Source organism: Hyaena hyaena, unplaced genomic scaffold (genome assembly GCF_003009895.1).
Source record: "Hyaena hyaena isolate Hyena2069 unplaced genomic scaffold, ASM300989v1 scaffold_624, whole genome shotgun sequence".
NCBI lineage: Eukaryota > Metazoa > Chordata > Mammalia > Carnivora > Hyaenidae > Hyaena > Hyaena hyaena.
This window is the reverse complement of record NW_024081258.1, coordinates 1,068,956-1,093,975: the sequence shown is the minus strand read 5'-3', so window position 1 is coordinate 1,093,975 and position 25,020 is coordinate 1,068,956. Positions and strand designations below refer to the sequence as shown.

General features: G+C 53.0%; 1 protein-coding gene across 1 annotated transcript in view; it reads right to left on the bottom strand.

Annotated features, from left to right (window-relative positions):
- The window catches only part of LOC120249046 (katanin interacting protein), a gene marked incomplete at its 3' end in the record, with an annotated part of 157,265 nt that overhangs the window by 89,073 nt on the left and 43,172 nt on the right, over positions 1–25,020 (bottom strand). The window contains exons 3-5 of the mRNA XM_039257525.1: positions 15,801–15,877; positions 7,613–7,782; positions 5,555–5,652 (exon numbers count right to left, since the gene is read on the bottom strand). Of these exons, the coding sequence (XP_039113456.1) occupies positions 5,555–5,652; positions 7,613–7,782; positions 15,801–15,877 (345 nt within the window). The remainder of the gene's footprint in view (positions 1–5,554; positions 5,653–7,612; positions 7,783–15,800; positions 15,878–25,020) is intronic.

Sequence of the window (25,020 nt, the reverse complement as noted above, 5' to 3'; positions counted from 1 at the left end):
AGATGGGAATAAATAGTCTTCCATCTGGCCTACTCTCCCACCCCAGCCCGAGGGAAGTGCCTCTGCCGCCACTGGAGAGGATGGGGAGCCGCCTCTCCCACATGAGGACACCCACCTCCCACTAAGCGCAGGAGGCTAGAGGGTTCCAACCCAGCCCCCAGGCGGTGCCTGTGCCCCGCCTCCCCCCTCCACATGCTGGCGAGGAAGATGCCCAGATGTCTGGCTGGCTCTCTGGCACATTGCTTTACCTGGAGTGGGTGTTTGTAAGTGGCGGCTTTCTCCTGCCTCCCTGCAGCGCCCAGACCTGGGTGGACCCTTGTGGTATCAACCACGTGCCAGGATGAGGCATTAAAGCCCTGACAGCCATGTTCTGGTTTGCCAGCCCAAGGCCAGATTTTTGTCCTTGGCCACACTCAGCCCAAGGCCGTGCTCAGAGTTATCTGTGTGTATCTGCCACCCCCGTGGCAAAGCATTCTAAGAGATGCGTGTGCAAGCTACTGTCATTAGAAAGATCAAGGCTGGGGGTTGGTTGCCCTGTGTGGTTGTTCAGGTTGCGTAGTGTGCAAATGGCTCCCTCTAGAGGTATGAGATCTCTAAAGATACTGACAGGCAGGTTTGGGGTGGGGAGAAAATCTACCCCATTTGACATGTCCTTCCCGGATTTTCCTGATCGCTTACAAATAATGGCTCTCGACACTTTGACAGCCTGTGTCGCGCAAGGTCGCTGTAAACGCCTCTGCTTTATGGGTTGTTTCATTTATTGTCCGCGCTGCAGGGGCTTTCAGAACTCAGAAACAGGAGAGCAAAGGAAAGGGCTTCATATTGTGACTCGTGAGCTTTCCTGGAGGTGCCGAAGCTGCCGAGCCCACAACAGGAAACCGGATACGACGGCAGAGTGAGAGCAAAGCCTCTGCTTTAAATGGCAATGAACTTGCTTTCCGGGCCTTTAAGGAAAGCCCACCCCCACAGTAAATTGCTGAAAGGCCAATCCCTTCACTACCAATTTAATGCTAAGAGCCCATGACGTTCATCAAATCTGACAGCATTTTGGTAAACGACGGCTCTGTTGATTAGGCCGCTGTCCACCCAAGTATTACAAGGCTGAGGAAGCCATAAATCTTAATCCACTGATAGCAGGAGAAAGATCTGAGGCTGGGAAGCGGTGGGGGAATAAAGAGCAGTGCCAGCCAGAGCCCATTGATCACCTCTAGCCGGGTGCGGGGTGCAGGTGGCGGCTCGGACGCCTGCCCGGTGTGGCTGTCCGCCTCCCAGAACTGGGGAGTCCCCGGGCGGGCTTTACAGGTGTGCTGGGCCAGGCTCGGGGCCAGCGTCTGGCTGACGCGGTGCCCCTCTGGTACAGGGATCCCTGGGCCCATGCGCCTGGGGCAGCCCCTTCCATCGGGGCATCTTGACCCCAAGGGCTTCCCAGTTGCGGGGCAAGACCCTAAGGAAGGGAGTCTATGGAAAGACGCAAGGGCCTGGTCCCTGAGAAGTGGGTGTGTGAGTGGCTGGCTGCAAACTGAAGAGGGCAGGGGGGAGGGTACAGGGAGGAGGCAGTGCTGGCCAGGGGCAGGGGGAGGCTGTGACCGCTGTGTCCCCTGCTGACTCGGCTGTGTGCCCCTCATCCCTCCTGCTGGGCACAGCCCTACGGGAGGAACCCCAGGATGGGGACGGGGCTGTGGTGCCTCTCCTGGTGGGGTGGCTTTTGAGGACAGGCCACCCCTGGCCACCAGGGGCTTTTGCTCCCCTCACCGCTGCCCACCTCTGGCTGCCTGCAAGGACCATGGAGCCCACCCACAGGGGGGAGGGAAAGACTGCCTTCCTCTATCCTACGCACCCGAAAATCCAGCCCCGTGTACTTTCTACCACAGGGAAACTTGCTACTTAACTCCACTTCCTGGGGCCAAAGGAAACCCAATCAGTGCCTCCTCCCCCTGGCGCAGTCAGCACTTTGGGGCTATTTGCTGTCCTGGACAAGAAGCTAGGGGACCCAGGCTCTGCTCGGGGAACAGTTCTGGGCCGGGCAGGCTTTGTGTCATCCCACCTGGCCCCACCTCCGCTCACACCGTCCCAGGAGCAAGTGTGGGCACCCGGCCCAGGCTGACCAGCTGAAGCATCGTCCTGGGCAATTTCAACAAAGACTGGCACAGAGAAGACGCAACGGGACGGGCCAAGGAGGCTGAGGTGACCAGGGGACTTGGGGCTAGGGACAGTGTGAGGCGGAGGCTAGGGGACAACGAGCCGAAGGCTGGAGGGACAAGGGCTGTGTGAGGCTTGCAGGGAGGGGGCCCTGCTTCAAAGCCTCCTGCCTGCTCCTCCCACAGCCACATGGCCCCGTGAGCATCCTTGGACATGCAGCAGCCAGGGGTCTTTTCAAAGTGTACCCTAGAGTGAAGCCCTGAGGCCCCCAGGCAGAGCCGCCCTCAGCTTGGGTCCCCCATCGACTACAGCCACGGTCATGACCACTTACTGCCTGCTTCCCCCATGCCGGGCACCCTTGACACCCTCCGCAGACACCGGCTCACTGGGTCCTCCTTAACTACCGCACCAGGCAGGTGCCATTATTAACCCCACTTGCAGATGAGGAGACAGACAAGCTAAGCTGCTTGTTCTGGGCCGCGCCGGTAGGCAGTGGTGGAGCCAAGGCTTCACGTACGGCCGCCAGGCTCCTGAGTCCTTGCTCTCAGACATCTCCTTGGATTCGTCTGTCCCCTGCCACCAGCTGCTCCCACCCGAAGCAGCAGACAGCCCCTGCTGACGACCCCTGTCACACACACCGCGTACGCACTCCTGCCGGGCAGCCCGGGAGGTTCGAATGCAAAGCTCAGAGACGTCACATCATCAGCTCTGGGGCACACAGCCAGGAAGCAGTTTGACTGCAAAGCCGTCTGTCCAGGGGACACAGGCTCAAGCACCCCCGTGAGCAGCCGGAAGTGGAACGGCAGGAAGCCACCCCATGTGAGAGGAGCAGTGACCACAGCACAAGGCCAAACCGCAGCTTCTGCTCGGCCTCAGCTCTGGGCAGCTAAAGGGAGTGGTGGGGACTAACGGAAGCACTTTGCGTGGCCTTACGGCATGTTGGGGGTTGGGGGGCACCGCTACCCTGCTCTGCTAATGGCTGCCTCGCGGGGAGGGGAGGCCGGCGTGAGGGCCAGATCTTTCCATTTTTCCAGGGAATTAGGAATTCAGCTTTTTAAAACTATAGAAGGACTTTCTGAATTTAAATGTTAGCAAGTGACTAAGTCTTTTTTAAACTGTGTGAGTCCAAAAGACACTCCCCGGGGGACAAGTTCAGCCCACAGGCCTCACACTGCGCTGCGTGCTCCCAAGTCCAGCAGGTCACATGCTTGGGACAGTCACCACATCTTCCTTGTGGGCTGAGTGGTACCCGGTCTTCACAGCGTGGGGGCTCCTGGGGCAGGACCAGAGCCTTATTGGATTTTTTTTGTTTCTAGCCCCAGAGCCCCACACAGTGCCTGGTCCGTGGTGATACATCTTTTTAAATGAAAGGATGATCTGTGTCGGGACTTGGCTTCTACCCCCTTCACGACTTCCACACGTGGTCTGGTTTGTCCCTCTCAGAGCACGGCGTGTGGGTGGAGCAGGTTCATGCGGTAGTTGGGGGGGTCGGGGGGCGCTGGCCCCCAGGACCCATTTCCTTTACATTCAGGACAGGCCGGAAAGCAAGTCCGTGTTCCCCAGATGCCCTTTCCATGGGAGGGGGTGGGGGGGTGGCTGCATGAGCACTGGGTGCAGCCAATCCGACAGCCTCAGGTGAGGCAGGGAAAGCGGAAGTGAGGTGGAAAGAGGGGGACACGTGCCGACTGATTCTGTGCTAAGCTCAGGCTCTGAGGTGAGGGGGTTCACGTGCCCCACCCTGGCCAGACAGGCTGCGCTGCTCTAGCAGGCATGGCATCATCCGAGCCGTCAGTACGGCAGGAGCCACCCAGTTCCCGGACAGCTCAGGCAACCCAGCCCTGATGCGGACCCCCCACCCGCTGCAATGGGTCCCCTGAGCACCTCCTGCAGCACAGAGACCCGTGAGCACCTGCTGCCCTGCGTCTCATCCATCTCTGATTAAAGCAGCCTGAGTGGTCTGCACTGCTAGGTGCTGGCTGACCCCTGACTGATACGGTACAGAAGGACAATTACGGCCTTCCTGGCGTCAGGAAGCTAGGAAATTAGCCATGATTAGGCTCTGTGAAGTGTGGGACCACAGGGAGAGGCCGGGGAGAGATGCTAATTAATCTAGGCCAAGTCTTTGAGATTGCACAGGCTCTGGGGCCGGCCATTAAGTCACAGTCTAAGATGCAAATGTGACTCCGGATAATAGAAGGCACTCAAAACAGCCAGGAGGAGGGTCTGAAGTGGGAAGCAGAGCCGGGCCTCCTTAATGAGAAATTAACATTCATTGCCAGGGACGCAGGGGGGGCCTCCAGGCTGGGTGCCCTACGCACCTGCAGGAACATGCTTCTACATTTAATCAGAAACCCACAAAAGCAGGGAGGACCAATGGGCATAGGGGTCACGGGCCCAGGGTTCAAACAGCCTCCCTTAGTGACTGTGTGACCCTGAGCAAGTTACTGTACCTCTCTGGGCCTCAGTTACGCCAGTAGCATGATGAGAATAGTTACACAGCTGTAGGACGGGCCAACAAAGGATATGGAAGTATTTGCTACAGACCCACACATACAGCCCGGTGCAGAAGTCTCTAAGGGCAGTACTTCCCCATCTGGGTGAACATGGGATTGAAAAGGATTATATACTGTTTCTAAGCCGCACCTCAGACCCGGTGAGTCAGAACCCCCGGGGGTGGGGCCCCCTGGGTGGTGTGAAAGTGCAGTGGGGACTGAGGAGCCCTGATCCGAGGCAAGGCTGTGAGTAACCGCCAGATAAGGGCTCTACAGGCAAGAACACCGCGCCGGGGGCAGAGGTCTGGGCTGGCATCTTGATTCTGGCTGAACTTGGAAAGCTCACTTAGCTTTTCTGGGCGTTCATGTCCTCGGCTCCCTTGAAAGAGGAAGAACATCGGAACTTCACCCTACAGGTCTGCCGTGAGGACAAAGGAGAGGAGTCCCGTGGGAGCTTAGCCCACGCCTCATACCTGGTTGGCACTCAAAAATGCAAGCTGCCGGCATCGGCAGCATCAGCAGCACCCCGAAGTGGCATCTCGGGTCTGGGGAGCAGGGGCTTTGTCTTATTACCCACCTCCTCCCTGGCATCAAAGACCGTGCCTGGCAGATAGTAGGTGCTCAATACAAGACTGCTGTGTACACGAGTCATCATGTAGCGGGCTGAGGGGGCACGTGACACTTCTGAGTAGGGCTAGGGTGACCCTGTCTTCCATCCGGAAGGGAGGATTGTGCCACAGAGAGAGGGTGGGAGGGTCCCCAGGTTCCTCCACTCCCCAGGGGCCAGGACTGCATATAGAGAGGACACCAGCCTGGTGCCCAGCCAGAGCCACCAATGCCCCTGGGGACTGAATGCTCTGTCACAATACTTCTGCTCCTTCTCCTAAAGCATGAGCTCGGGACCATGCCCAGGGTCTCCTGACCTGGTGCCATCCGCGGCGCTGGACCTTTCCGGGGGCCGTCCGTGAATTGCGTCCTAAAGCTTCTTCTGCTTCTCGAAACAGGGTTCTTCGCCCATAATCTGCACCAGAGATGAGGGAAGGAGATTTGGTGAGGCACCCGTGACAACTCACACCCAAGGAAGATTCATGACTTACATCTAAAGCACACATCTGGGGCGCCTGGGGGGCTCTATCACTCAAGCTGACTTCAGCCCAGGTCATGATCTCACAGTTGGTGGGTCCAAGCCCCATGTCAGGCAGCTCGGAGCCTGGAGCCTGCTTCAGATTCTGTGTCTCCCTCTTTCTGACCCTCCCCCACTCACACTCTGTGTCTCTCTCTCAAAAATAAAGGCACATTAAAAAAAATTTTTTTTAATAAAAATAAAAATAAAACACACATCTGTGTGCCCAAACTCCCGTATGTAGAGTGGGTCACAGAGTCCCGTTGTAGCCGCAGGGTGCTAGGAAACAAGCCAAATGCTCTGTGAAAAGGGAAAGGGCGGAAAGTCACAGCTGAATCATGCATATCTGTATTCAAGAGGAACAATCTCTGACACACGGAAGCAGGGGACACATGGTGGGCACAACAGGCCAGCATTTGTGTAAAAGAGGAGGGGGGGTATATTTGTTGACTGAGTCAAGGAACTACTGCTGGTGGCCCAAGTAGAAAGACTCCTGGTATCTACACTCCCTTAAACCTGGGCCAGGAGAGGCCTGCACCTGCCAGCAGGCTGGCCAGCCTCCCCCTCTGTGAAAGCCAGAAGAATCATTCCATTTCCCTTGTTGCCCTGGGGCCAGGGAGCTCATTCTAAACTCTAAGCTTAACTCTAGTGGCTCTCGTAGGGGAAGGTTTTGGGACATCATTTTCTCCTTGTATCTCCTCGTTCTTTTGACCTTTACTGTCTATTAATAGCTTGGGATAGCTACCATACCTGTAAGACGATGAATTAGAACCATAACTGTGTGATGGACATTTTACATTTCTTTAAAAAAATTTTTTTTAACGTTTATTCCTTTTTGAGACAGAGAGAGAGAGAGAGAGAGAGAGAGCATGAGTGGGGGAGGGTCAGAGAGAGAGGGACACAGAATCTGAAGCAGGCTCCAGGCTCTGAGCTGTCAGCACAGAGCCCAATGCTGGGCTTGAACCCATGGATACAAGATCATAACCTGAGCCAAAGTCTGATGCTCAACTGATTAAGCCACCCAGGTGCCCTGACATTTTACATTTCTTATGTCGGTTAGTCTTCCTGGCAAGCCTGCAAGGTGGGCGTAATTATTCCCATTTTATAGGAGAGGAAACAGGGTCAGAGAGGACCCAACTGCCAGGGGTCTCAAAGCTGGAGAGTGGCAGAACAGAGTTCAAATCCAGCCCTGCCTCATTCCAAGTGCTCTTCCTCAGTAGCACACCGGCTTCTCAGACAAAGCCGCCTGACGTGAAGGGCACTCCGGCCCCAGGGATGGGCACCCTCCTTAGTCCCATTTGAAAGACAAGGGAACAAAGGCACAGAGAGACAAAGTAACATGGCCAAATTGGGACCCGATCCCATGTGCTCTGCCATTTCATGCATTTTATCGCCAGGTCATGTTTGGTGCCTGTGCTGGGCCGGCCCCTCGGTGGGTCACCTGTATTGCCCCCATCAGCTTTCGGGACGGGATGCACAAAATCTGTGTAAAGTACATGGAGCATGGATTAACTAGATTCATAAATGAACAGTGGAATCAAATACCACATAGCGGGGGAGGGACTGACGTTAAGACAGATCCAGTGCAAATCGGGGATAATTTCAATTATCCTAGACATTTCCTTCAATTACTGGCACTTTGGAACATAAAAGCCAGAAATTTACTGCTCTGGCCACCTTTGCCCTGGGGTCACGGAGGCCGAGAGGACTTGCTGAAAGGAATAAAAAAGGATTTCTTTCTCTTTCTCCCTCCCCTCTCTCTTTCTGGCCAAGTGGGCATGGTTAGTGTGTACAGCTTAACTAGTCATTTGCTGGGAAGCTTATGTGCATCGGATGTGACACCGCGTTCTGTGCTCACCGTGCGTCCCCTCGGCGTGTGAGGCACTCCTGGCGAAGTCGCAGTGGACAGCTTTCCGGGGCGACGTCTTCACCTTAGAATTGGCCCCGTTGACGTAGACGGAGAAGCCTTGCTCCAGGTGCTCCAGCCTCAGCTGCGTGGGGTCCTTGGTTTTCAAATGCTTTAGTATCCTGGAAGAGAACCGATCCCTTGCTCCTCGTTCTGGAAGCCTAGGCTGCCCTCCGCCCCCGATGCCGGGAGAGAACTACCGCCCTGGTGGGCAAAGCGTCTATAATCAGAGGCTGGGAGGCCAGTGCCCAGCTCTTCCTCCACAAACCCCCGGGAAGGGGACCTTTACGCACACGGAGGAGCAGTAAGTGGGACCCAGTCTCAGGCCCCGCAGGGCTGTTTCTGCTTTCGTGCTGAGGCTCGAGCGTACGCCAGCGACCACGAAGGCACACGTTGGCCTCGCCCCACGGCGGCTGGGACAGAAGGCAGGCATGTGTGGGCACTGCCTCCCCGCAGCCCGGCTTCCTGGGATGGCCACGGCCTTGTGCGTCCCCATGGCACCTTCTCCAACGCATCACAAAACACACCGGGCCTCGGGTCGTAAGCCTTTGCAAGAGATTTCCTAGAACGTCTACAAAGCAGGAAACATCCCGCTTCAGACCGGGCAGACTGACGTTTTTGCTCCAGTAAATAATGTGTTCTCAAAAGCTCACCCCTGATATCGCCCATGTCATTTTATATTCCGATGCGGCGTAAGAATACATCAGTGTAGGCTCTAGTTCAAGATCAATGATAGGACTGTCTCCACCTCTGGCTAAAAGGGTCTTGGGCATGAATGCGGCCGGCCCTCTAGTTCATTTTCTCGAAAGCCTTGGTTCTTTCCCAACTCTGCTTTAGGGCCATATACAGCGTGCGGCAATCTCATCAGCCCCCCCAAAGCCACTGCTGGCGGCCGCCAAATCCTTCGGTGCCTTCAGAAACACCCCCGCGCACACCCGCGTCAACCAAATTTATTTCTGCACAGGAAGAAATACACTCGACCCACATGGCAACAAGCGTGCATCCTCTTTGTGACTAAATAAGTTCCTATGAAACTAGCAAAGTGTAAATGTTTTTAAAATACAGACATAGTGATCACCTCAAGGGTGTGTACTAGGTTCCAAGGTCTGCTGTCAATGCAGTGCATGTAAGGCGGTGGATTCTCGTCATCGGTGGCAGTTTTGCTCTGTAAAGTCACCGCAAATGCTGAGTTAGTGACTGCTGAGTTCCTGGGGCGCAACACAGGATTTGCTTCCTGTGAGCCTCCGTCACAACATTTTCATCACTGATCAGTGCACAACCTAGCTGTATGTGAGTTTTGGTTTAAAGGCACCTTATTTAATACACACTTGCTGAGCTGACATTGAACTCACAGCCAGCAGCAGGGTTCTAACTCAGGCCTGACGGAAGCCTATCCAACACGTGTGTTTTCTCCTTAAGAGATACCACAGCCTCCTTGTGCTTAGGCACATGCCATGGCACTTTAGAGACATGCCTGGGGGCCAGTTTAAACAGCAAAATCACCACCAACCAGCATGCAAATGTGGAAAATGTGCCACCAAGTATACTGTGAAAAAGATGCTTTGTTTTGGGGGGAAAGAGCTGGAACCAGAAGGGGGACATTCCCGTGATCGACCTCAGCTGGGAAAGTGTGTGTTGGGCAACCAAAATGTTTTGCCACTCTGCATGTACCTTTGAATGGCCACAGAAGCACTATAAACATTGACTTTGGGGTTACAAATAAATTTCAGTGAGTAGGTGAATTTGTATTTAGGGAACGCGTGAATGATAAGGATTGACTGTATTAAGGTATTAATCTTCCCCCAACAACCCTAATTATTTTTATTATCCCCATGTAATTAAATAAGAAAAGTGAGGCACAGAGAAGTTAGGTAATTTGCCCAAGGTCACACAGCTGGTATGGAGCAGGGCTGGGACAGAAACTTAAGCAATCTGGCTCGGGTCTTCACCACATCAAAGACAACCTCTGAAGCTAGCAAGATGCGCTGAGACTGGCAAATTTAGACATTGCTGGTAACTCAAAGAACCTTCTCGGAAAGTAATATGAAAATAGAGAAAATGCCAGATGCTTGGTCTTTCCCCAGGAAGCCCATTTCGGTAAGTCATTCTTTTTTTTTTTTTTTTCCTAACTTTTATTTATTTTTGAGAGAGAGAGTACGCATATGTGTGTGAGCAGGGTAGGGGCAGAGAGAGAAGGGAACAGAGGGTCTAAAGCGGCTCTGAGCCCGATGCAGGGCTCAAACCCACAAACCGTGAGACGGCGACATGAGCCAAAGCCAGACACTTAACCGACTCTACCACCCGGGCGCCCCCAAATCATTCTTGAACAGCAACAACGGTCAGCAGCCTTTGGTCATCACACAACTCCGAAAGCAACCCTAACGTCCGACCACCGGGGAAGCAGAACGTGAGATCTCACGCAGCTGAGGTCATCACAGAGAGTGTGTCCAAACTCAAGAAACAGCTTATGATCAGGGGGATGGGGGGCGGGGGGGCGAGAAAGGCAGACTAAAAACGGTACGTGTGTGGTCAAGTGCAGAGCTGGAAAGAAATTTGTGTTTGTGGACCCAGAGTGGAAGGTGATAAATGTGAAAATCCAATTCGTTGTTGAGGTAAGGTGGTGCATTATGGGTGATTTCTTCGTTTGCGTTTTACATGTTTCTTTAGCTGTTGACACATCCATCTTTTCAACGATCATGGCAGAAACATTTATTACTGACTGCTTCTCTCCTGCCAGCCGTGGAGGCCTGGGATTTGATTGCTGAGCAGGAAACAGCACAAAACAAGGAAAACACAAGTAACTAGGAGATGCTCTCCAAACACAGCAATAGCTGCACTCTCTGGAGCAAACAATTGGAGGATTCAGTGGGCCCCCGGCAGTCCCCAGGGAGAGAGAGCAGGGAGCCTGAGCCCTGGGAGGCCCGGGGAGCGGAAAATCTGAGCACCGGGCCGCAGAGCACCTGCCTCAACCTCCCTCCGGAGACGGCCCGGTCTCCTGATGCTCCCCTGGCACTTACAGAGGCCTCCCATCACCCAGGATCAGGGACTGGCCCTTGGTGTGCGCTCCTCTATTTAAGCAGAACAATTTATGAAAATGTGGATTTATGAAACTGATATGTGGGGAGATAATTATTGAGACTGTGAAAGGGACGCCCTGCCTCCTGTGGCTGAGGCGTCCGTCCGTGATATTCACCTGGCCTCAAAGAAATGTGGTGGTGCTGTTTTTTTTTTTTAATTGATAAGCTGCTTTGCATAAAAAGCTGCCCTCGGTGTCCAGGATTGAGAAAACTCGGGTTCAGTCCCCGCTGCTGCCCCCTCATGCTCTGTTCCCTTATGGGCTTTGCTGGCCTCCCCGCGGCAGGTGGCTCGCGGCCTTGCACTACAGGATCCTGTCTGTGCGTCTGTTTATTCTCCTTTCTGATGGCCGGAACCTACCCCTGGGCCCGGGGTCCGTGCTGAGCGGGATGCTCTCGATACCTATTTCTGGAGCAGGAAGCTTCCGCATCTGGAAGACGTGAACATGCACCCTAACACCGTGGACGCTGTGCTCATCACGGGAGCCCTTCCCGTCTCATCCTGGAGCGAGCTGTGGGGCCGCCCTGAGGAAGCAGGGCACCCCGAGTTAGTACTGGGTGTCAGCGGGGGGTGTGATGGGGGACATGAGTCAGGGCACAAGTGGGAGGCCAGCTGGCGAGAGGGTTCAGACAAACTCAAGGGGCAGCCACCCGGGTGTGACTGTGTCTGGGTTAATGGCTGACCCACCTTGGCCTCAGAGCACCGTGGCCGCTGTGTGACCCAGCTAGCCCTGCAGGCCTTCGGATCTCAGTCACCCCAGGGGACAACCTGGGTCGGGCATTCAAGGATTACCTGGATGTCCCTCAGAGAGAAGGTGCGTTTAACATTCAAATGACACCTGGGTGCGTAATCCTTCACTGGCCCTGGGATTTAAGTCCTACCATTGGCCTGTTTTGTAGATGAACTTGCCCAAGGTCACAGAGCCCAGGCAGCAGCCAAGATTTAAATTCTGGTCCACAAGGCTCCGGAGCCTGTCTGCTGGCTGCACCACTGTGCTGTTTCTTGTCTCCTCACCAGATTAACACACCACGGGTTTTCTGAGCTAGCAGAGCAGTGGCTCCCAGCTGGGGGCTTCCTGGAGGTGGTGGCGCTTGAGTCTAGCCTTGAAGGATGGAGAGGCGAAGGGCAGTGGTGCAGAGAGCCTGATGTTCTTCCCAGAACCTGGGGGTCCACGGGCTCGGGTATTCGCCCTTTAGGATGTCAGCATCCTGTGTCCACGTGGGTGGAAGTGGCAGACTGTGGGGGAGGATGTTCTGCCCCAGGGAGGCTCTTTGGGTTCCTTAGTTCCTGGGCTTGTGTGACCTGGGGCAAGGCCCACCACCTCTGGGGTCTGCTTCTCATCTGTAAGATGAGCCTCAGAGCACCTACACCTCTTTGGACTGTCATGAGGATGGAGGGGGGTACCGGGCAGGGGCTCCAGCTCAGAGACTGGCCTATGCCAAGTCCCCCCAGATACTGGCTCTCCCCTTCCCTCTCTCTCTTTTTTTAAAAAAAATTTTTAACGTTTATTCATTTTTGAGAGACAGAGAGAGACAGAGTACGAGCAGGGAAGGAGCAGAGGGAGAGGGAGACACAAAATCTAAAGCAGGCTCCAGGCTCTAAGCTGTCAGCACAGAGCCCGATGTGGGGCTCGAACCCACGAACTGCGAGATCATGACCTGAGCTGAAGTTAGACGCTTAACCAACTGAGCCACCCAAGTGCCCCTCCCCTTCCTTCTCTCTACCTGAATCTCTTTTCAGGGCAGAGGGTCACTTCTCTCATGGGCATGTTTTCCTTCCGAAAGAAATAATATCAATGTTGGACTCCTGAACCTGGCCCAGCCTCCACCGTCTAGACGTGTGTGTCACGGTCCCTCTTGGCCATCAGCCCTCCAGCCCTTGCTCTGGCAATGAGTCTGTCAGGTGCGATGACATCTTTCATGAAGGTGAGTGACCAGAATCACTAAGCATCCTCCGGGAGGGTTTGTGCAGGGGTGATCCGGGGCTGTCACATCTCCCCCACCCCTCCCCCGGTCCTCTCCTGGAGCACATGACCATTTTCTGCTTCCTCTGGTGCAGTTATAAATAGGTGGCCTTGTGCTCCCTGCCCCCACCAGGGAGGTCCTCAAGGGCAAGGGCTGTGGGGCAACCACCTGTTCATTCTGCCTCACCAGCAATGCTCCCCCATCTTCCAAAGCCAGCCCCTCGGAGCCCCGCTGGGAACTGCTCCACTCCTTCTCTTACTGTGTGCCGTGGGCGATACGCATTCCACCACCCAGCTTAAGGACGTAGCCAAGGCATGGCCAGTGAGACCATTCCACCTTGCCTGGCAAAGGGGGTGACTGGCTCGGGGCTGGGGACGGAGCCCTCCTCTGCGCCCTGGCTGGAACTGTCAGGAAGGAAGTGCTCTCTCCTCGCGGCAGGATGTGAGCACCACCTCCAGGGGCTCCCTTGGTAAAGGAAGTACAGACCCGAGATGACTCCAACACGAGCTGAGTGCCTGGATACAGCTATGCCTGAAGCCAGGGTATTATCCTGGATTTCTTTAATTTCATGAGCCAGTAAGTTTCCTTAGTGTTTAAGGCTCATTTACTTTAGGCCACTAACTAGAAGTCCGTGCCTCCCTCAGCACAGTATCCTCCTTCACACTAGCGGCTGTGCTGGGCGCCGAAAAGGTGCTCAGAGGAATCCTCCCGGCTGTGCTCTGGGCCGGTCTCTCCTAGGAACTTGCTCCCATGATCGCACACCCTTTTCTCAGGTCACAGCAACCCCGTAAGCAGTCTGGGTTTGCATCTCCCGCTCCGCACACGATAGAGCCCAGAGACTGGTTTTTCCACCGGGTCATACAACCCAATTTCCAAGCAAACTGCAGTTTATTTCCACAAAACCCCTCGTCGTGAAACTGGCAGCCCCGGCAGGTCTCTCTCCTCCTGATTATTTACAACGATGTCTCACGGAGTGTAAATCAGGAAGCGCAGCCCAGCTCCGCCACTTCCTGGTGGTATGACCTTGGGCAAAGTGCTTCCTTGTCTGTAAAATGGGTTCAGTGGCTGTGCCCACACCTCATGGGGGGTGGGGGGGTGAGGATAAAATGAAACGACAGGGCAAGGTGCCTGGCCTGCGGGTGGCAGCCCAGAAAAGGTGCCTGGAAAGCCATGCCCAGTGAGAGCTCAGGGGGATGCCCCCTCCTCACGCCTCCATTAGTCCTACTTTCTGAGTCCCTGTCGTCAAGCCAGCTCCCTGTCGGTAACCACACGTCCCCCCCGATTTTAAGGCAACTCCACTTGGACACGTTTCTTAATCGCCTCTGTGCTGCGACCTTGTCTCTGCGAAGCCTCCTCCATGCTATCGGCTCGCGCCTCTTGGAGCGTGCACTTATTGATCTGCAGATTAATGAGAAGCAATGTGCTCCTCAGAAACTCTGACACTGTCCTCCAAGACAGGCCACGCGTGTGTGAGTGAACGATCACCTGCGCTTCGGTGGCACCATCTCGTCTGTCAGAAACGGAACAAAAACACCCTGCTCCGTGGCGTTAATGATGATAAAAACCCACGTTGGGCTAACGCGCACAGGCCTCCCGCTACTGTAGTTTGGGGTCGCCCGGAGGCTGGGGAGACGGCACAGAGCAGCCAGGCACGGGGGGCGCTGCTGGCCTTGCTGGCTGTGCCTGGGGCCTTGGTCTGTTCAAGGGTTCGCCACGAGGGGTCGTACCGCCTCGCTAGGGGGCATCTGGCACTTGGGCGGGTGTTGTTACAGATACTGGGGTCACAGTGGAGGTCAGCAAAGGGGCCGGTGGGCAGGAACGCTGAGCTACGACGCTAAGGACTAAACCGAACAACATGCCACCAGGGCCCTGCCCCACGAGCACCGGGAGTCCCACCAGTCGGATGAGGGCTGAACGCACAAGTTCATTCCCAGAACACAAACAGGCCACCTCAGGGCCCTGCCCACCTCACTCCGTGTGATCTGCTTTGGGGGCCTGTAACTCTGTTGCAGTTGTTTGGGGTGGGGGGCGGGCGTGTTTTGTTTTCCAGAGAGAGAGAGAGAGAGAAAGTGCAAATAGAGGAGGGGCAGAGGGAGAGAGAAAATCTTAGGCAGGCTTCTCGCTCAGTGCAGAGCCCAACACCAAGCTCAATCCCATGAGCCTGGGATCTCGACCTGAGCCAAAAATGGGAGTCAGACGCTCAGTGGACTCAGCTACCCAGACGCCCCTGTTTGTGCTTTCATCTGAGTGCATTTTACCAACATTTTGAAACTCAGGGGATTTCACAACACAGATCCAGACTTCCAGCTTCCCCGGCAACCTTGGAGGATCCAGACCCCTGGGCCCGTGTTCCCACAAATAACTGGCCTGAACGGAGCAGCGTGGCCATGAGGATCCCAGGGGCCCTCGCTCTCCACCGAGCTGGTTCTCTCACTGCCCGGCCCGCCCCTCCCAGCATCTGAGTTCACAAACCTGGCTTAATGCGAGTCCCCCAGGCCTGATGAGAAACCACGGTGAACTGAACGTGAACTTGGGCAGGCCCAGCTTAGGCACAGACTGGGCGACACCTTTTGCCAACTAGACCACACTGCTTTGCCCTCAGTCACTAAACACTGTGTCTACGGTCAAGTTTTGTCCCAGGAGCTAGCCTAGCCCCCGGAGTCATACAAACTTAACTTTAAATTAGACATATCGACCAACTTCAAACACAGACATAAAACGACTCCACCTTCATCTAACGAGGCATGATTATAGCTCCGGGTTCAAGGGGCCAGCAAAGCGGGTAAGATCACAGACCGGGCTCCTTAGGCCACTGAATGCACAGGCCCCTGCCGAAGTCTAGCTTTTTGTGACAAAGCCACCTTCTCGCAGAACAGGAGCCAGGGAGGCGAGAGGTGGTGCTTCCATGGGGAGCAGTTGGCTACAGCTCCAAGATGCAATTAAATCAGTGAATGGAGGAATGGGAGCTGGCATTGCAGATAATATCCCAAGCCCCCGAGTGGAGGGTGACTACGTGCCAGTCCTACGAGAAACAGGGCCTGCAATTCATCAATCTAAACAGGATTTTTATTCGCCTGATATTAAGGGCTGCGTCATCTTACCGGTTTCTCTGCTGGAGCAATATTAAATACTCATCGTGCTTCTCATCAAAGTCTGGCACCATGTCCTCAGTATAACCCTGAAAGGAAGAAACACAGCAGTGTGATGTCGGAATGCAGGGAGTTATTTACTGAGGCAGGAGCCCGAGAGGCAGAGGCGAGCTTAACGAAGGCCCAGCTCTCTGGGCACGTCGCTCTGGTGACCCAGAGCCCCAGAGACTGCCTGATGGCCCGGTGGGCCTTGTGTGTGCCCAACGAACGGGCTGCAGAAAGGAGAAGGCTGAAGGCCAAGTGCCCAGCGTTGACACTGCCCATTCCTCCCATGCCCTCTAAAATCAAGGGCTCGGCTAGATTTGAGCCTTACTGTTTTCTCCACACTCATTATTTATTTATCTGCAGGATCATAATCAGATGGAACCCAGATCAGTTGTTTTAAGGAGGGAATCTCATTTTTCTCTTGTCACGGCAAAAGAAATGCATGCTTATTAAAACAACCCAGTCACTACAGAAATATATGACAGCAAAGGCTCCTTTAAGGGCAGACACTTGGGGTTTTACGCCTCCTTTTCGGGCAACAGAACTCTGGATTTCCTTTAGAGAACCACTCGTCCCCTTTTTTCAGTTCACTGGCTTCCTGAGATGCCCTTGAAAGTTCCTTTGTTTGCCTCTTGGGTCACATGGCTTTGGCCGTGCCCTTGCCAATCAACACAGCGCTTCACTGGTCTGTGGGTGAGACAGGGCTCAAGTCAGGTGCTTGAAAGTCAGCCCTGGGACTCTGCTGATAACTCTTAGGGGAAAAGCCGCCCTCTTTCCATGGGGGTGCTAGACTGATGAGATGCAGGCCCGGAACTGCCTGAGAGTGAGGTCAGTAAAGGAGACGGCAGACGGGAGGGCTGTAGGGGAGATTCTTAATATCCTAACCTGAGGCCCTGGGTCCACTCATGTCTGAACAAGTATCTGCACAATTGAGCTGTTGCTTTAGAAGTTTCTGCCAAGTTTCTGTCATTTGCAGCCAAAAGAATTATGTCATATATACCATAATCTGACCATTAGCGATAACCACTATTATAATTTTTACAGCCTTATGGAAGGATAATTCATGTAAAATAAACTACGCATATTTAAAGGGACATATGTATATATACCAGTAAAACCCCTGTTATGGTTTGATGTATGTTCCCTCAGATGTTCTTTACAATATACATATACATACATATTTATAAAATGCACATGCAAACACAGACATTCTTTCAAACAAAAACAGGATCATCCGATAAACAATGCTTTGCAATCTTCTATGTTTCTTAAATAACTTTTTTGCCAAGGGATGGATTAGGGAGACAATATCAGCTTGGTTCTAGTCACAAGTTACATGGATTAAGTTTTAAATGGCAAGTAAGACATCTGTAATAGAAATGCAATTTGTGTGAAAATCTTAACTGCTACCATGGGGAGAAGAGAAAATCCCCATCGTTCTCTTCTTCTCAAAAGCTGGCTTCAGCACCATTATTCTACCACAGCCCTATCCACAGGTGACCCATAACCTCCTTAGCCAAATATAATAGTTCTTCCCAAGTTCATCCTTTTCAGCTGCTCCGGGCCAGGGGGCACTGCTGACCACCTCCCTCCCATCCGCCCCCAGATTCTCCTCCATCAGCCTCTGCAGTTGTAAATGAGCCTCTCTCCCCTCCGATGCCTTGTCTGACTTCCCTTCCCCCTTGGCCTCACTTGGGGATGATCACTGTCTGTCCATGTCACCCTTCTGTGTCTCCCTCCTCCATCTACTCTTTCCAGTTGCGAGGACATTTTCAGGGAACCCAAGGTCACTCCTGGTCCGGGGCTGACAGCCCAGTCCCCCTTTCTTGTCCTTTTTCCTTAAAAAAAAAAGTTTATTTTTGAGAGAGAGAGAGAGTGTGTGTATGTATGCACAAACAGGGGAGGGGCAGTGAGAAAGAGGGTGACAAAGGATCAGAAGCCAGCTCTGCACTGATAGCAGAGAGCCCGACACAGGGCTCAAACTCACAAACTGTGACATCATGACCTGGGTGGAAGCCGGATGCCACTCTTGTCCCTCTTCCTGTAGGACTCTGGTTGTTACTGTCGGCTTACCTCTCCCAGTCACTCCTGCCACATCCCCCTCTCTCTAGGTCCACTTGGGGACAGGGTGAAGTGCTCTTCATCTCCCCACCCTCTGTCCTGTCCTGATGTCCCTGAAACCTCTTGAGTTTTACCCGGGGTCTCCTGCGTGCTCATCTGGCCAATCGGGAAGTGGGGACTAATAAGGAATTTAAATAAGCAAACTAGCAATAGCTGACCTTCTTCTCTTATTTCCCTGGTTTCCTGAGATGCCCAGAGAGGTTCCTTGGTCATCTTCAGGACCCAGCCCTGCCTTGCCCTGAAAGGGAGAAAAAAACCCGTACAAGCTCAGCCCTCGAAGAGCAGGTGCAGGACAATGGGTCTGGCAAGGACTCCTCACTTGCTTCTAGAAGAACACGGGTCTGAGGCAGACAGTTTGTGAGCATTTCCATACACATGATTCTCCTTTGATCTTCGAGGAGCCCTTGAAGTGGTTATTATTACCCCATTTCAGATACAAAGAAAGCCATCTCATGCATCTTCCCGGAACGCGCATCCTACTCCACGGCAATTTACATAACCATTTTGAAATATCAAAATGACCACTGATGTATTATGGTGCGGAGTGAATAGTCAGTGACATTTTTAGATGAAATATGAGAAGACAGAGATCTCAGCGTGGGACGGGCTGCCCTGGCCCTTCACCTCAAACCCTCCGGGAATGCATTTACTCCCCTCTGCCAGGAGAGAGTGTCCTCAGGAAGACTTGAACGGCACAGACACATGTCCAGCCAAACTTCCTGCTAGCCCTGTGCTTCCCAGATGCTAACTAATGTAGCACAAATCACTGGGGGGTGGGGGGTGGAGGAAGGGGGCTGTGTAGAAATGCGGGTTCTGACTCAGTAGGACCGGGGAGGGGCCCAAGGCTGCATGTCTAACAAGCACCCAGGCAATTTTTATTGGCCAGCAAGGCCCAAGCCCCGCCCATGGCTCATCAGATAGTCTCAACTTGACCTGGGGAGAACGTGAGCTTGGAGACCAGGCCCGGCTCCGGGTCACCACACTGCCATTAGTTTACGCCCTCGTTAAAACAGAAGTCAGAACAATACCTGCGCAGTTGGCTTTTCCTTTCTTGCAAAAGGTCGATGGGAAATAGGGACAGTGGAAAGGACTCGGTATAGTTCCAGCATTTAGAATGTTCTCAGGGAAGGGTGCCTGGGTGGCTCCATTGACTAAGCATCCAACCTTGGCTCAGGTCATGATGACTCTGGCTCGGGTCATGATGTCATGGTTCATGAGTTCAAGCCCCATGTTGGGCTGTCTGCTGTTGTCAGCACACGGTCCACTTTGGATCCTCTGTCCCCCTCTCTCTGCCCCTCCCTGGCTTACACATTCTCTCTCTCTCTCTCAAAAATAAAACACTGGAGTGCTTGGGTGGCTCAGGTGGTTGAGTATCCAACTCCTGATTCCAGCTCAAGTCATGATCTCACAGTTTGTGAGATCAAGCCCCCTGGTCAGGCTCTGTGCTGACCGCATGGAGCCTGCTTGGCATTCTCTCTCTGTCTTTCACTGCTTCTCCCCTCTTGTGCCCTGTCTCTCAAAATAAATAAATAAACATTAAAAAAAAAAAAGAACATTCCTTATGACTATTAGTTACATTCATATGTATAGAGTTCCATTATCTAAATAGCACTATCTTGGCTCCTCCCCATCCATGCTCATTCCTACCGAGATGCCTTTATCATTCTACTCCCTCATCCACTCCCTCATCCAGAAATCCACCCAAATCGTCTCCGGAGCCCAGCTGAGTTCCCAAAGTCTCCGTGAAGCCTTCCCTTGTCACTCTCGCCCCCGCTCCCTTCAGCTCGTTCTGAAACCCTGCAATTAGCATTAAATTATATACAATACAATGTGAAATAGTACATAATTAAGTGCTAAGTTGTGAGCATTTAACTATATATATTGCTCACTAATTATCTGGGGATTTGGAGACTTGGAGGGTGAACCCTGAACTCTGCTACGTACCTCTGGTGAGCCTCGGTCGCCACGTCTGTAAAAGGGATAATAATAAGGTCTACCTCGCAGGGCTGCTCTGAGAATCAATGAGGAGGAAAGCAGGTGTAACTTGGGATCCTTGCCTTCTTACTGATTCCCCAGCCGGATGATCAATTCCGGGGAAAAGTCGCAGCCTCCCCACCATCCAGGTCTAGGACGATCATGGCTAAGGCTAACCGAGCACCAGCGTGGCTCACCGTCGCTGCAGCCCTGCTCAGACACCAGACACCGACGCCCCCCTGCACCGTGCGCTTCACTTTGCTGAGGCTTTATTCGTCTGGCTATAAAATGGAGGCATTTATATCTAAGGCGCCTCGTGAGGGTGAGAGCTTTGTCAAGGGCCAACTTTATCATCGTTATCTTTCAGGGCACATTTATCAAGTGCGTACTGCATGGCCGTTACATCTGCAGTGAGGGTTTAACAGAAGATTAGACCCACTGTGTGCCGATCAGCAGCACCCGACAGCCAGAGACCCACACTGCATGGTCCTATTCTGCACCCAGTCCCGTGCACATGCACTAGCCAGGGGCCCCTAACAGGAGGGATGCAGGGGGCTCTAGGAACATGCATTTGATTCAGTGCACAAGGGAAGAAAGTCCATAATATTTATCAGATTCCCAAAGGCATCAGAGCCCCCCAAAAGGGGACAGACAATCATAATAAAATGTATAAAACGGACGCCCCGGTTTTGAATGAGGGACCTGGGAAGGCTCCCAAGGGCACAGCCGGGCTCCAGGCTCCACAGAGAAGCAGCAGGATGCCCAAAACCCGGCCGCTTCTCCCCACCTCCCTGCCACCACCCCGGTTCAGCCCCCTTCCCTGGCCTCCCGCTCCCACCCTCACCCCTGCAGTCTGCTCTCCCTGCCACAGCCAAGAGGTCCCGATGAAAGTGGAGTCCAATCACGTCACTCCTCTGCTTCAGACTCTGCATGGGTCCCCAGGGGCCACCAAGCCCTCACGCGTGTGACCCACCTCCTACCACTCTACCCCTCCTGCCCATCCCAGTACCCTTGACATTCAGCGCACTCCCACCTCAGGGCCTCTGACTTGCCAGTGCCATGGCCCACTCCGCAGGCCTGGGGTACTCTTCTCCCAGGTAAGTACCCAGGTTGCCCATGCCCTTCAAGGCTTGCCTCACAACCCACCTTCTCAGGGAGGGCCTGACCACCCTGTTTAAAATTGCGAGCTGTGCCTCACACCCCCAAGCCCAAGCCCACTAACACACTACCTACTTTATCTCATTTGTTACGCCTTTTAGGTATCGATTCTACGAAGGCAGACTGGGTCTGTTTTGATCGCTTGTGTATTCCAATCCACCAGGACAGTGGTGCTTAGCGTACACTGGGCCCTCACTAAATACTGGTTGAGGGGTGCCTGGGTGGCTCAGTTGGTTGGGCGTCCGACTTCAGCTCAGGTCATGATCTCATGGTTCATGGGCTCAAGCCCCATGTCAGGCTCTGTGCTAATAGCTCAAAGCCTGGAGCCTTCAGATTCTGTGTCTCCCTCTCTCTCCCCCCTCCCCTGCTCATGCTCTGTCTCTCTCTCTCTCTTAAGAATAAATAACATAATACATACATACACACATACATACATACTGGTTAAGTGAATGAATAAATAAGGAGGCATATGAGTTGGGATATTAAAGTTGAAACATTTCCTGGGCCACAAGGAAAGGGAAAGGCATTCCAGGCAACATGGAGCGGGCAAAGGTCTGAGAAAGCTTGACGTGTTCACGACTGGCCAGCAGCTGGGTCTGACGAGGTGGCTGCCCAGGGTGTGCGATTTAACTCCGGCTCAGGGTCTAAGGAGGAGTTTGGATGTGACAAGTGTCACTGCCACTACTATTACCCTTAGCTTCTTTATCCCTGATGCTGGCCCCGGAGACAGTGCAGAATCTTATCAATGGCCATGGTATTAATTCTCTTTGGGGGGCAGGAGGATGGAATTGGAAAGAAATGCCAGGAATCAGTTACGCTTAAAGATGCTCGACCGAGTGTGTTTCAGGGATCACATATCTCTCTGCGGCAGGAATATGGGAATTCTCCTGAGCAGGGCTGATGCAGCAAGTGCCAGCGCCCGAGCTGTGTTAATAAGTGACTGAGAGCAGGAGAGCCAGTTTCCCCGTATGCGGGGGAGGTGGGGGAGATAGCTTTCTGGGGTCAGGTCCCAGCAGAGAAGAACAATCACTTTGGGTGGTTTAATAATGAGGCTGTAAAAACACTGTCTGGGGGCACTGCAGGGTTCACAGAGCACTTTCACACACCTGACTTCCTCCACCTCCCGACTCCCCCCAGGCTCCTGTCCCACCCTAGGGACAATTTAGGAGACAAGCATGTGCTCGGGGTCACGGGAGGGGGGGGTGGCTCGATCAGCAGGCGGCCTTAGCTGCCCTTCATTATGCTCTCTGCGAGTGCTCCTTGTGGTTGTCTGAAATAATGCTATGGTCTAGGATCACTATGCCCATTTTACAGAGGAGGAAACTGAGGCTCTGAATGCTTAGGCAAATCGCCTAATGGCCCCAAAGCTTCAAAGCAGAGCTAACGCACATCTGTTGTTGGTGTCAGCTCAGCATCTATTCATTTCGTTCTGGTTACAACACGTCGATCTTCCTTTGGGAAACTACCTCTCCTCCCCTCCCCATCCACGGGGTATGGGTGGAAATAGCACCCCCTTGGTGGACATGTGACCTAGGCTGGGCCAATCAGGGTATTCCATCTCCCTGACCAGGCGATCGACTCAGGGCTAGGCATGCGTCCCGAACCCGGCCAACAGACTCAACTAAGGAATGGGCTGAACCTGCTGGAAAAAGTCCCGGGGCCTGTTGGCCTGGAATTATTAGCTGATAGGAGCACAGAGCTACCAGGGAAGGATTGGTTGTTGTCAACTGATTAGGTTCACCGTTATGAACATCCTTGGAGAGATCTGTCCGAGTGGGACACCAGCACAGGCAGCCGAACTGAGGACAGAAAGAGACCACACAGAAACTAGATCCCTTAACCATGGTTCATCCCCCGTGTCCAGCCGTGCCTGAAGCCAGCCCTATGCTGGACTTTGTAGTCACGTTCCTTTTTTTTTTTTTATTTTTATTTATTTCTAGGAGAGAGAGAGAGAGAGAGAGACAGCGTGAGCAGGGGAGGGTCAGAGAGAGAGGGAGTCACAGACTGAAACAGGCTCCAGGCTCTGAGCTGGCAGTCAACACAGAGCCTGACGCGGGGCTCGAACCCACCAACCGCGAGATCATGACCTAAGCGAAAGTCGGATGCTTAACCGACTAAGCCACCCAGGTGCCCCATTCACGTTCCTTTTTTACTGGAGCCAGTTTGAAGCGGGGGGGGGGGGGGGGGGGGGGGGGGGGGGGGGGGAAGAAAGAGAGAGAGAACTAGAGAAAGTGAAAGATTTACACCTGAGTGAATTCTGGGTGGCATATTGGTAGAGGTAATACTCAAGGCTGTCTAAATCCAAAGTCTCACCTAGGGCTCAGAGGAGTATTTAGTAGAGCATTAAAATGATACCTTAAGGGGGCGCCTGGGTGGCTCAGTCTGCTGAGCGTCCAACTTCAGCTCAGGTCATGATCTCATGGTTTACAGGTTCGGGTCCCACATCGGGCTCTGTGCTGACAGCTCAGAGCCTGGAGTCTGCTTCAGATTCTGTGTCTCCCTCTCTCTCTGCTCCTCCCCTGTTCGTGCTCTGTCTCTCTCTGTCTCTCAATAATAAATAAATGTAAAAAACTACTTTAAAAAAGATACCCTAAGGAATGTTCCCAATGATGACCCCAATAAGAGACAATCCAAATGTATCTCAAAGGACAGAACTCCTATTCTCCCTTCAAAACCCAGCCCAAGTACCAAATCCTCTGCTCTCCCAGTGGCTCTTCTTTATGTCCCCGTGCTGTGTAGTAAGTCTTTCATGCATATCAGTTGAATGGAAAAGTGTAGTTCTGAGCTTCCTTTTTACTATTCTTGCTCACATAACAGGTGTCTTCCTATCCTCGAAATAGGAACAAAAACGCTCCTCATTCAGCACGCTACAAAAGAAGCCTAAAGCAGTGGCTGATACTGCCCCCTAGAGGTGGAGCGAAATAAGGCAAGGCGCAGCAACAAAGATTGGAGTTTTCCATGCCCTGGGCGGACTGGGTAACAAAATCACCAGCTACACACACACACCAGGTGGAGAATCAAAGGAAGAGTTTGGGTTATTTCCCAAATACCTTAGACTCACATTTATTCCTCCGCTAACCTGCTAGGTACCCTTACTGATTGCTACCAATGCACAGCTGGAGATTTTACACTTCATCCTAGGGGTTTGTAGGACCCGAGCGCAGATCCAGAATCCAGAATTTCTTCCAGGACTCCAGGAAACAGTAAGCTGTACCTTTGTAAAAATGTTTTCCTTATATACCTATCGGAAAAAGCGCTCCTAGTACATAAGCAGCTAGAAAATAATTAACCTTTCTTTTTAATTCTCAGAAAAGTTTTCTCATAAGACTGCAACGTGGATTATAAACTGTCTTTCAGGCTGGCAAATACAGAGTTTCTCTTTTTCATCTTGGATGAGTCTACTTTAAAAAGGAAACTTTAGGGGCGCCTGGGTGGCTCAGTCGGTTGGGCGTCCAACTGCGGCTCAGGTCATGATCTTGCAGTCTGTGGGTTCGAGCCCCACGCTGGGCTCTGTGCTGATGCCTCGGAGCCTGGAACCTGCTTTGGATTCCGTGTCTCCCTTTCTTTCTCTGCCCCTCTCCTGCTCGTGCTCTCTCTCTCGCTCAAAAATAAACATTAAAAATTTTTTAAAAAATAGAAAGGAAATGTTATATTAATGCCATAAACGGAAAATCATTACCAGTTGCTATAAATAGAAGGCAGACATAAATACAGACGTACTAAAATAGCCCACAGTTTATGAGCCACCTACTGGGCCCCAGAAGCACGCAAGCCACATGCTGGGAATGTCCATGCAACATTGCAAGGTGGACGGCACTGACCCCATTTTACAAATTCATTTGCTCGCTCAATATTTATCGAACGTCTATTCTGGAGACACACGGTAAGCACATCAAAGTCTCCACTGTTACATTCTAATGAGAGGAGACAAGCA